Source organism: Numenius arquata, chromosome 5 (genome assembly GCF_964106895.1).
Source record: "Numenius arquata chromosome 5, bNumArq3.hap1.1, whole genome shotgun sequence".
In the NCBI taxonomy this organism is placed as follows: Eukaryota; Metazoa; Chordata; class Aves; order Charadriiformes; family Scolopacidae; genus Numenius; species Numenius arquata.
In genome coordinates, this window is record NC_133580.1 from 33,684,261 (window position 1) to 33,697,074 (window position 12,814).

General features: G+C 44.9%; 1 protein-coding gene across 2 annotated transcripts in view; it reads left to right on the top strand.

Annotated features, from left to right (window-relative positions):
* Positions 1–12,814, top strand: part of UNC5C (unc-5 netrin receptor C) — a 261,880-nt gene that overhangs the window by 206,668 nt on the left and 42,398 nt on the right. For both annotated transcript variants that reach the window (XM_074148348.1, XM_074148349.1), the window contains exons 5-7: positions 8,710–8,890; positions 10,981–11,148; positions 12,320–12,484. In XM_074148348.1, the coding sequence (XP_074004449.1) occupies positions 8,710–8,890; positions 10,981–11,148; positions 12,320–12,484 (514 nt within the window). The remainder of the gene's footprint in view (positions 1–8,709; positions 8,891–10,980; positions 11,149–12,319; positions 12,485–12,814) is intronic.

The window sequence follows — 12,814 nt, forward strand, 5'->3', positions numbered from 1 at the left end:
AGTTAGAGACACCGAGTCACATCAAATCAGCTCATTTTGATAGGTTATAGATCAAAACATCAATGAGATGTAAGATTGGTTAATATGCCATAAGCTGCCAGATGAACTTTTGCATTGAAATGTGTGATTTGCGGCACCTTTAACAGGGGGATAGTTGCTTCTTTAATTATAATTGAGGTGTTTAACAGAGTAGTTTAATTACAAAACAGGGTACAACATACCGTTTGGTGACCCAGTTGGGTTTAGAACTGGACAAGATATTTATCCACATTCATGGCTATAATTAGGAACTAAAGCAAGGGGAAAAACATCCCTGAGTCAAGAGGCAGAAAAGAGCGTTTTGCCGAGTCAACATGACTGTGACACAGACTTTATTCAGCTGCTCTTGCACGGGCAAAAGCTGGTGGAAGCTGGGGACTTCTCCAAATAGGCAGCATCAGGTGGCTGCTCCATCTAATTGATTATTAATACGACCACTGTTTGTTTTGTTTCATGAGAGCCACTTATGTTTTGCAGCAATTATCCCTTAATTGGGAGTTCATGTGTATGCATTTCCATGCAGGTGTGTGTCACTGAGGTAGTGGTTTATATTCCCGGCAGGAAAGTAGGCTCTAGGAGAGGAGAGTGGAGGAGTTTGTGGCCACAAATACTAATTAGCTGGGAAGTGACACTGTCCTTTGCACTGCCTTGCTACATACAGCAAATTGCCTTTGGCTGTCAAAAGGAGGAAGAGGGAGGTTTGTGTGCAGGAGCACAGCCTAAGAAGAATGAGGACCACTCATTGGAGACATTGGGGAAGGTCTGGCAATGCAGGCCTGTCCTTCTCCAGAAGATTAAAGATCCCTGTAATTGTAAGTGTCTGGTCCCGCACATTTATGTTCTTTTTTACATACTTTTCACACCCCATTCTAGTGGTGGATGGTCAGGGCACTCCTGAGAAGTGAGAGAGGTGGGTTACAACCCTCTGCTTGAAAACAGGCTTACGTTTGGATGTCATGCTTCCCTGGGAAATATGCTGATGCTACCTTATTAGGTGGCCTTATTTTTACATTTCCTATCAGTTTGTTTCCACAGTGAAGGAACCCATGTGCATCTCTCCCTGCAGGACAGAGTTTTTTTGAAACCTGAATTTTCTATGGGATCTACCCCTATACTTCTTTCTAGAGAAGTTCTGTTAATGCCAATGTTAAGTGAGGGCAGAGCGTGCTCCTAAGTGAATCTTTATTGGCACAGGCAAGGATGATCTGTGGGACTGGAGAGTGGTCAGATTTCTAGTTCCTCGATAAAATACTACAACATGAGGTTTTCCACAAGAGAGGTGACATTCACCCTGCTAGCTCTTCCTCTCTACAGCTTGCGTTTTGTGGCAAAGATGGTTCTGGGATGCTGGCTTAGCTAACACAAACTACCTCTCCTCTTCATGATGTACTCAGAAAGAGCAGCATTTTACCTTATGCATGTTTTTGGAAGATGTGCTGTGTGGGACACAGCTTTTTGCTGCGTTTTTTTGGCGAGGTAGATGAGTGTACCTCCCAGATTTCCCCTTAGAGAAGATAGCTTCTCATCCGTGAGGTACTATTCAGTAAGCCTACAAGATTAGTCCATCAGGTCCTACTTTGACACCAGCTGATTCTTGTTCCCTATAGCCATATGAATATATATAGCCAACTGAATCTTATTCCCATGGTGCCTGAAGTGCAAGAGTGACCTCTGGCAGGGGTTTGCAGAGCCCCCAGTTCTTACCAGTACCCTCAGGCACCCGGTGATAGCATTTGCCTTGGTCACTTCCTCTGGCATTAACTTCTTCAGATGCAGTGCTCACCTTCGGCATGAAGAATTTCAATGCTCCCATGTTTTATTGGAGGGGTTTCCAAAATGTGGTCTGCAGAATGCATGACAGCTGCCACTTAAAAGTAATCTGATCAGGTTTTGCTGGATTTTTCTCAGGAATTTCCATGTACTTCTAGAACTAATGTTTTTCTTTCACTGAAAAGTGTAACCTGGACAAAATCCTACATACTTTAGAACGGGTAGGAGGAGCTGTCCATAGGACAGTAGGCACAATGCCAGTTTTGGGGGAAACTGGACAGGGCCCATCCTCAGGGAATGCAGTCAGCACCCAACATCCTGTTCCCTTATTGAACTTAGTGATGCTGAAAAGCATATAGCTCTGTGCTGTGAAGAAAGAGGCCATCCATCCATCCAAAGAACTGCAGACTTCACATTGGTAACCAACCCATTTAAAACTGTTTTCAAACAGACCCCTCCCATTTGCTTTGGGTATCGGGGAGTCCACATGCCCAACTGGTGCTGAAAACATCAACCAACACATGGAACCTCAGTTCTGAACCTTTCAAGCAGGAAAGGGAGCCCAGTAATTCCTGGTAGCCACATAGCAGCCACTGTGGGTTTTGGTTATAGATGCTGTGATGTGTATTTGAATTTGAGGCTCTATGAAACAGAGTTCTCCATCTGCTATTACCTGAGCCATGCAGTCCACCTCGGCCTCTGAAGTTTCTTCTGTGAGGCTTCACTTCCCCATTGTGCATAATGTGAAGCTGTAATAGGGCCGGAGATGTCCAGCAGCTGTACGTACACCCTGTGTATATTTTAGTACTAAGCAGAAAGCTGGATATATATGCAATTAAGGAAGTGTTTCCACAGCAGGAACACAAATTGCCCTTATTGGCAGCAGAAGCACAGTAGCAACAACTGAACAAAATGTCACGGTGGTTTGCATTTGCTGTCTCATTCTCAATATGCGTTTTGCAGCCACTCATAGCTGTAGTTTCATTCTCTTGGAGACCCCTCTCTTTTTCTTTTTTTTTTTTTTTTTTTAAAAAAACTTAAACAGGTAAAAAAATCTGTTTCCAGCAAGTAGTGTACAGAGGACAACACCGTCTTCAGCAGGCAGTTGCTGGGATGAAAGTGTACCTTTGAAACCAAATCCAAAAATCAAATAACATTCTTGAAAGAGGCACTCAAGTCTCAAGGTACCTGAAATAGCTGCTAGCTCAACAGCCCCTATGAAAACTGATAAAGTTTTCTCAGTCTCACTTGGGCATCTTGTACTGTGTCCAAATCAGTAGATATGCAGTAGATAGCTTCATAGGCATTTCATTCTTACTGGCACGTGTATGTGTGCCCTTACTATAAATACGGCATAGGGTGCGTGTCTGTTGTTACAATTCGGGTGAAGCGGGGGAGCTACGATTTCCCTGTGGCTGTCAGAGGTGATGTGAACTCTGCAGGGACTGTGGCAAGATGAGTGATGCCACCATGACTGGTTGGTGCAGCTGCGGAGAACACAAGCCACAGCGCCAGCGTGGTTGGGAGACCAGATGGAAAGTGATCCTGCCGTGTTGGCCAGGCATGGGGAAGGCAGGGGCGCAAATGGTCTTGCCTCACAGAATCCTAAATTACTTTTTATTGAGGCAAATCTCTCACTGCTCCCAGCCATTTGCATCTTCTTTCTTCTGCACTTGGGCACCGGAGGGCTTTGCCTGTGTCTAGGGGAGCGGAAGACTTGCTGCTTTCAGCAGGTGCTCTCCACTCTGAAGGTGACTCTAGAGCAGGTTGGTGCAGAAGAGGCAATGAGAACCAGGATCCAGAATTTTTACCCTGTTTACTTTCCTCTTGAGATTGTGAGAGGTGTAAGGAATGACTCATATGACCAGGAGGGGAGGATCTAGGTGAGCTCGTATCCCTTTTCCATTCTTGGGTTTCTTCTGGAGCAAATGTGCTTCTGCTCTACCAGTTTCTAAAACAGTCATGCATATGCAAGTGTGCTAAGAGAGTTAAGTGTCTAGTAATGTTAGTAGCTTGATATGGCTAAAATTGTGTCAGCAATTATCTTCCGTAATAGGTTTTCCTGCATCTGTAATTGCTTGTGTGATTTATGTTCCCTGTGTTCATTTAGTCTGCGCAGAAGCCTGGCCCAGCTTTGCAAGTCTTGGTCTCTGCATGTGCTGCCTTATTTCAGGCTGCTGCTGGAAATGTCCTGCAGCTCAAAGATATAGCTGGGGCAGTGATTGTGGGTTTTCTTTTCTTGCTGATGGTCTCGCTTTTCATGTTGGGTGGTGTGTGGCAGGTTCCCTCTGTTAATTAGAACAAATGTGCCAATTATGCTAATGTATCTCCTGATACCAATCAGCGAATAATTAGAGACAACACATCTGTCTCTCACTGGGGAGCAGGATGACAGAAAAGATGCTATGAGGTACGTTGCTCCGAATTCCAGCCGCCTTGGATCATGCACTTCCTCAGCTGGTTGTGGGGATGGCTCAGTCTCCTGGCAAGCTTGCCAGTGTGTTAGCAGCACTGGACGTGTAGATGCAGCACAGCTGGCAGGAGCTGTGTGCCTCACTGATCTGCAAATTACATCCAGAAGACTAAGGAGCTCTGGCCAAAAACTAGCTGACTTCGGGTGTTCTCTACCTTCTCAGCATCTGCAGTCACTGTTAGTTAGGGTTTTATTCACTGTGTTCATACCTTTACAGAGGGGCCTTCTCTTGCTAGTCAGTTTGCAAACATATATACAAGATATAACATATACAACATGCAACGTATAACAAAAATACCTTCTTGAGTAGAAGACTAAAAAAAGAAACAGGGATTTTGTTCCTGCTTTGTTCTGGGGGCTGGTATGTAAAAAAACACATTTGCATGTTGTTGTAATATTCCATAGCTGTCATCTCCACAAGGGAACACTTACCCCATCCTTCATGGCTATATTGTTGCCAATTAAATTAGTTCTGTTGTGATAAGGAAAAACTGATGCCCAGGCTTTTTCTACATATATGCACAACCGTCCATACGTTTATTAATAACGGTTGGAGGGATGTGCCTGATTTGGTTGAATAAATAGATCTAAGTGCCTGTTCAAAACTTGTTATGCTTATAACCAGTAAATATACATCCTCAATATTTAGGCAAAAGCAAACATCTACTCTAGAAACATCTTCACCAGAGAGTTGGAAAATGGAACCATGAGGGTGTGATTTGATATGACCCTGAAGACAGGCATCTTGTGCACTTTGAAATGCCCAGGGGTATCCTGCTGTCCCTCTGTCCGCTTGCCCAGAGGGGTGCAGGTCTCTGGCACATAAATGTCCAGTGCTTCATCTGCCAGCCTTGTTGCGAGCATGGTGGTTTCCCTGGGGCACCAGTCACCATTATTCAGGCGGCAGAATTAAATTCAGGATAAGTTTCTGCATTGACTGGATTAACAGCTTACTTCAGCAAGGGGGCTGTGCCTTGGGGAATGACATGGCATCAAAAGAAATCGTTGCTTTTAACTTCTGTAATAACAGTTTGCATACTTGTCATTCATAAATCACACCGTCGCGTTCCGCTTTCTTCTCTTCTTTTTTGTATTTGACACCTGTTCTCTTCCTGCTTATGTGACAGAACACCCCTGCTCCCACCTATTCTGGTTACCCCAAAAAAACCAAATCTGAGGTTTGGAGGTGCTGAACACTGCTGTCAGCTGCACCAGAAAATATGAGGCCATTAATAAATGAAAATAAGTATCAAGAGAAGTCTCTTTTACATGTTTTAGTGTGTTTAATCAGTTATTGTTTCTACAAGGACTGAGGGAGGAAACACAGCCACTGGAGGGGTGCACTCTTTTTTTGTGTTGCTTGACTGATGACTAAAACATATATGAAACGAACCTCCCATCTCTTGTCAAATCATCCATCAGCTCCTCCGTTCAGAATTGGTGATGTTATTGTTTACTACATGAATGGACTCATGACACCGTAAAAACCTGGATGCCAGAAGATGACTGAATTAGATACAACAAAGAGGTGACTTGTAAGAGAAATGGCGTTTAGACATGCACACATGGTACCAATGTACTGGCAAAACAGATTTTTCGGAAAAAAAGACATCTTGTTTTTCTGCAAACTTAATGTTTTATTGTTAGAAAACTCTCTGGGCCATTAGGTGAAAAGGATCTCTTTCCTAAGAGATTTGGTGAAGAGCCAGAGGCAGTGTACTGAATTATGCAGAGTATCTTTTTTTTTCTGATATTGGCAACTCCTGTTTTCATATCATCCTCAGTGTTTTTGCAGGGATGAAAGGGAATTTAATGCTCATAGCTTTAATTTTGTCTAATCAGCTGAGACCCAGACTGAATATGTATGTGTGTGTTTTTGTGGAGAGAGAGAAAGTGTTGCAGAGTGCTGGAAGGAGAGAATCGCACACTTGAGCGTGGAGCCCTGCATAGCGCCGAGGGCTGCTAGTGTGTGTGCTTGGATGGGCATACCAGAAACATTTTGGACTGAGTCTTAGACCATGGGATGACTGTAGTCCTGTCCTCACTGACATCCTGATGCCCTCAATGTGCAGAGCACAGGAGAAGTACAGGTGGATTTGAAGGAGCTACACAGCTGTGGCAGTGTGTGTAGCACCTCTTACAGTCCTGACACAGGTTTGTGCTCCATCCCAGAAATAAATAATGCTATTAAAACCCAAGGAAGATGGATGGTTTGTTTCTGTGAGAGGCAGAGGTTAAGTGGTAGCCTACCACTGGAGGAGAGGTGGGCTCCTGACTTGTTTTAGTCTGGGATATGTGCAGACTTGACCTGCGAGAGAGGAAGGAGCTGAACATTGTCATTGACTGAACAGGAGTCTGTCTGTCTTGATTATACCTGGCACCTATTAGCATTGATAAAAGGAGGAAGAACAATTTTAGTCATCCTGGCAAGGAAAGCCAGGCTGTTGTCTGAGAGCTTGTATCTTCTATGGTAAAACATGAATGTTGTAGTGACAGAAACGCAGCTTCCAAAGTTTTATGTCTTTTTTTTCTTCCTCCCCTGTTCCTTGCAGACGCACATATCCATTTCCACAGCCCTCTTTGCACCACCAGTTTTAAGCTATAAAGTATCTGTAGTCGTGAGGCTACCACATACTGCGGCGATCTGCTGTGGGAGAGGAGGATTTAAATCAAACCTTTCTTGGGGGAGTGGTTTTGCATTCGGTAAAGCGTATGTCTTTGGAAGCCACTCACACCTGATGCACATCCGCCCAAACTGGGGTAGGGGAACTGGAGCTGCTTAAAGTAGGGCTAAAGATGGGGAGTGGGCACTGGGCAGCTTGCCTGGAGAAGAGAAGGCTCTGGGGAGACCTCATAGCAGCCTTCCAATATCTGAAGGGAGCCTCCAGGAGAGCCGGAGAGGGACTCTTTGTCAGGAGACGTAGTGACAGGACAAGGGGTAATGGTTTTAAATTGGAAGAGGGGAGATTTAGATTAGATATTAGGAGGAAATTCTTTACTGTGAGGGTGGTGAGGCACTGGAACAGGTTGCCCAGGGAAGTTGTGGATGCCCCATCCCTGGAAGTGTTTAAGGCCAGGCTGGATGGGGCTTTGAGCAGCCTGCTCTAGTGGAGGTGTCCCTGCCCATGGCAGTGGGGTTGGAACTCGATGATCTTTAAGGTCCTTTCCAACTCTAACCATTCTATGATTCTATGATAATCGGACCAAGCCCACGTCCACCAGCACTGGCCATGCAGCATTGGACTGGCTCTCTGTCTGGGATGAATTGAGCCCTCTGTGTTTAAGACAGGGAGAGGCCATCGGTTTTCTCCCCATGGCTTGGGACAGTCTGTACGGCTGTCTCGGGGCAGGGGAGCAGGTTCTCTGTTGGTTTGGGGGTATGTCAATGCTCAGGCAGTTCCTCAAATGTCTTTGGAGAAGTGGGTTCTTGGCAGTTAGCACCTTGTGGGTCCAGTGAGTTGATTGTGTTTGTGTTTTCCTTCCTTTAATTAAATCCTGGGCTCAAGCTGAAGTGATCCAGTGACATGAAGGCCCAGCTTTGATCCATCCAGGGCCCCAGTTCTGTCCTTCAGAGCACGCTCAGTTGAAATGAAAACACGCTACTAGGTTTGCAGCCAAATTATATTAGGGTGGCTCACAGCAGTCAGCTGGGATATAATAGGGTGTTTCTTTAGGAAGGCAATAAAGAGAACATTGTCTAGATTAAAAATCACATATGAAAATATTTTTCTGTGTAACCAAGGAAATTACGCTTTATTAAAATAAAATATAGCTTACATAAAGAGAAGGGAAAAATAAGCACTGATGTGCTTTGTGATTCCCTATTTCCTTGGTAACTGTCTCTATTTTGTTTAATTGTGATTGCAGCAAAACAATAACATGCATGTATATGTGAGTGCATCACTACTTAAAAACATTGGCATGTTTATAGTTTGTTAGTGCAACCTACTCCAGTATAGGGCCTCGTTTAGTTAGACCCAGGGCAGGTACATGCAAGGTTACTGCATTATTAACTGCCCAATTAGAGAGGATGTACAAAGAATGGGTGAGATCTCCGCTATTTTAGGGTTTCTGATGTTGTAAAGGAATTTTCTGGAATATCCCTTGCCTCAGACCCTGAAGGCATAGATGAGCTACTTTTCTCTGTACGATAGCTGGCAGCCTTTGAAAAGGCATTGATATTTTCAAGGCAGGACAGGTGGGAGGAAACAGGACCTGAAGGAAAGGGTAGGCGTGAAGGGTGTTCTCCTGTGTTTCTGCTGTGGTGTTTTATTTCAGTTGGCAGCATGCATCAGGTGAGTCCTTCATGATGTGCCTTGACTTCTAGCGCTTTCTGGGATGAGCAATATAATCGGAAATACTGTGCCCATTGTGGTGTGACCTGGTGCTGACTCACTGCCTGTCCTCTGGTCCTTTGAAACCCCAAGGTGGAGTGGCTGAAGAACGAAGAGGTGATTGATCCTGTGGAAGACAGAAATTTTTACATCACCATCGATCACAACCTGATCATCAAGCAAGCCCGGCTTTCTGACACGGCCAATTATACGTGTGTTGCCAAAAACATTGTGGCCAAAAGGAAAAGCACCACAGCGACTGTGATTGTCTATGGTAAGCGATGCATTGTCCTGCTGCATGTTGATGGACATGCACTCAAAGCAAGTGGTGGGGCAGGAGGGAGATGCAAAATGCCTGTATGCAACACTTACTGCATTCAGCGTCCAGGCTTGCAGCTGTATGAAGGCCTTGCAGCCATATGCAGGGACTGCTCTCAGTGTTCATAACCGAAAATACTCAGAAGTACAGGTCTGATGGCTTGGCTTATTGGTGACAGACAAGTGTTAAAGGAGGAACAGGCACCTACACAAACAGCCAGTTACCTCACTGAAGAGAAGGCGGCTGCTCCTCTTACCGTAACACGTGCTGGCTGGATGCAGCAAGGAGCCCTGAGGGTGCTTCCTCCAGCAGGAACATCCAAGGCATTGTTTCTATCAGTGCATTTCGTGTTCTTAGTGACATTTTTCAGAAATGAGTAAAACCAAAAGGAAGTTTATGGTTCCAGATACTGGTAAGAGTGTCAGGGCTCAGCAGAATCATCCAGCCTCTTCCATCTCTTAAAATAAGCTTTTTTTTGGTGTCTACTACCAAAACATACTCTGATGTCAGGGGCAAAGTAGCGAAGCACTCTGGGGCTGCAGTTCATAGCCACACAACCTAGCCTACAAATAAACATCAGAGGAGTACAAAGCGTGGGATAACATTATTTTGTGTCTGCATCCGCAGCCCTGATCTAGTATTGAGGTTGGCTGCGCTTTGGCTGGGGAGGGGCCGGATGAAATGCCCTCCTGGGGTCTCTTCCAGGCTGTGTTGTGCTGCAGCTCTGCCACACCAGTCCGAGCCTTTGCGCCTGCAAAGTTACTGCCCCAATGCATCCCAGGCAGGGGTATCCATCAGAACAAAACCTGCTCTGATAATGTGCCAGCTGACTGTCCTGGTGTTCCTTACAATCAGCTTAATTATAGGATAGACAAGTAGGAAAAAATCCCTATGATTATCCCTAATATTCATTTCATATTCAGGGTAGCATTTAGATTTAATTGTAAGCAGTTGTTTCCCTGAAGTTACAATGAGGGCCTTTTAGTTCAGTTTTTATAGAAAACCGACTGAATTGAGTTGATTAGCAGTGTTTGTGATATTGAGGTATGGACCATGCAAGAGCACTGTTTTGTAACTGTGATGAATGCAGAAACAAAGATGTCGGCATACTGCAACTCTTCCTCATACATATACAGCATTTTTTTCAACAGTGTAGTCAAGAGACATGTATGTAGGGGACCAGCTGTTTTTATGGTTTTTGTTACCAAAGCTGCTTAAGGATGTGTCATTATCACAAACATTTGGGGATTGGGGAATCTGAGCAGTCAGTATGTTATCCATACCCTGGTGATGACATTATTACATAGTGCAGCACAGCTCCTTCTTCATCCATCCCAGAAACTGAAGTGGGTGAAAAAGAGAGGCAGCATAAATATCTTCCCAAAGATAAATTTCTTCCTAAAGTCCAAAACCAAAAATGCATTTAGCGAGAGTTCACTCTAAGCAGCTTAAATATCTGTTATGGAAGTGCTGGGACATTCATACGCACCAGCTGTGTCCACAGAGGGGTGAGTGAAGTTGCCCTGGCATGCTGGAATCACCTTCTGGAAAGAAAGGGAAAGAAAATTATCAATTCCTAGTCAAAACACGGGAGTCTCTCAGTACATCTGAGAATGCACTGGAGTGCTGGTTACTTCCCTTTGGAAAACGGTGCAGCTTTCAGAGCACAGGCTTCTGTCTGGCAGAGCTAACGGTACTCTCTGAACCCACAGGGATTTTGGCTGTACACACGCCACCAGGTGCTTAGCGCTGGGTCAGGTCAGTGTTCAGGAGAAGGCAGGTCACCTGCCAGCCGTAATAGTCATCAAACGCTGTTTTCAATTCAGCGTCAGCATTTTTTCGATTTTTACAATGACTTTTGGCACGCTGGACATTCGGTGCGCTGGAGACACACGTTTGTGTCTGTTCAGTGTTGCTTCTCGTGCTCTTCCCAGCCATCCCTTGTGACTGCTGTTGGAGGCAGCATGACACAGAGCCAGAGATGCCTTTGGGCTGACCAGGATGGCTTACTTATGCGATCACACTCTTTCTCTCTTGCTTTTCAGTGAATGGAGGCTGGTCTACTTGGACTGAGTGGTCAGTGTGTAACAGCCGGTGTGGGAGAGGCTTTCAGAAGCGTACGAGGACCTGCACCAATCCTGCCCCTCTCAACGGTGGTGCCTTCTGCGAGGGCCAAAGCGTTCAGAAAATAGCTTGCACCACTCTGTGTCCAGGTTCAGTATGAACAGTACATAGCCCTAGATAAATAGTTTGTGCATTTCAGGAGAAGGCTCTTAGTTACAAAAGCCTCCTTCTCTTTATTAATTAATCCAACATTTCAGTGAATGAATATGAAATTATGTTACGTAAGTAGTTAAAATAGTGAGCACGTTATATCAAGCAGCAGAGGATTCAGACCTAGTTTTGCACGCAGCTTTCACCCGTGTCTCAGCCCTGGTAATTCAGGGGATTTGGGGGACATTCAAAGCTTCAAATTGTAGGAGATAAAGGTTGAAAGCACTGGAAAAGGACTGGAATTTGAATATAGAAAGCAACTATGATCTGAATATGTCTAGCTGCCACAGCAAGTGGAGCATCTGGGGTGTGGATGTTAAATTTGAGGCACGTGTTTACCTGACTTCAAAGACATTTATATTGGAAAGAGATGTATATGCATACGGTTAAAAGATATTTAGATGTAAACTTCTGAAAAACACAAAATTTGTTTCAAGACAAAAGTTCTGCCATCTGTCCGTTGTCCAGTGCTTTTCTACATCTGCCGTCCCACTCAAATCGATGGCAGTAGGATTGTCTTCAGCTTGTGAAGCTTAGCCATCCAACTGCGGGTCTTAGTGGTGGGTGGAATTTGAAGAGCTGCTTTCATCTCTGGTCACTATTCCAAGTGACAGACTCCGGACTCGGGCTGCATCACTGGAACAATTTCATAGTTTGTTTTTCGGCTGTTCAGTTTAGTGCTTTTGAAAATCATTTGTGGGACTTTGAAAAGTGCTAAACACATTCCTGATTCTGCTCATGTGAAATAGATCAGTGCCTCTAGACATTTCTTTTAATAGAAAAATATTTAACATTAAATGTCTTCCTGCTAAAGAAGAATTTCTGTCCTAGTTAAACCTCTGTTAAAAAATGCCAAAAAAAAAAAGATTCCTTACTTGTTCATTTTCTTGTACACTTTAAGCACAGATAAACTACTGACAAGGGAAGAAAAGAGCAGAAATGTGGCTGGGACAGAGAGAAAGGAGAGGGAGAATGAATGTGCATTTACAGGCCAGAAAGAGGACTTTAAGAAGAGCAGACCGTTGATCCTTCTACCCCGTTGGGAGGGACAGGGCACTCGGTCTCACTTTTATGTACCCCCTAACAAGTCATGTTCTTTCCTTGTCTCAGTGGATGGCAAGTGGACGTCCTGGAGCAAGTGGTCCACCTGTGGCACGGAGTGTACCCACTGGCGCCGGAGGGAGTGCACGGCCCCGGCGCCGAAGAACGGGGGGAAGGACTGTGAGGGGTTGGTGCTGCAGTCCAAGAACTGCACCGATGGGCTCTGCATGCAGGGTAAGTGCCACCGTGACACCTCTGGGGTCTGGGATGTACGTGGCCATAGAAAAACCTACAATAGCTGCAGATCAGCATCCATGACCTAAAGTCAGGGAATCATTTGTAGGATGGAGAGATGGGTTAATCCAGTTCTCACCAGACTGGACACCTCACTCTTCTTCCCTGAAGATTAATGTAATGCTGTCTAACGTTTATGAAGTTTAGCAGTGAAGAATTAAAGTCTTGTAAAAGAACCCTCTCCCCTCTGCCATCCCCACCAAACAGCCCTTCTCTCTAATACTGACTCAGCATCTGTCTGGGGAAGCTTGGCACTGACTCTTACGGCAA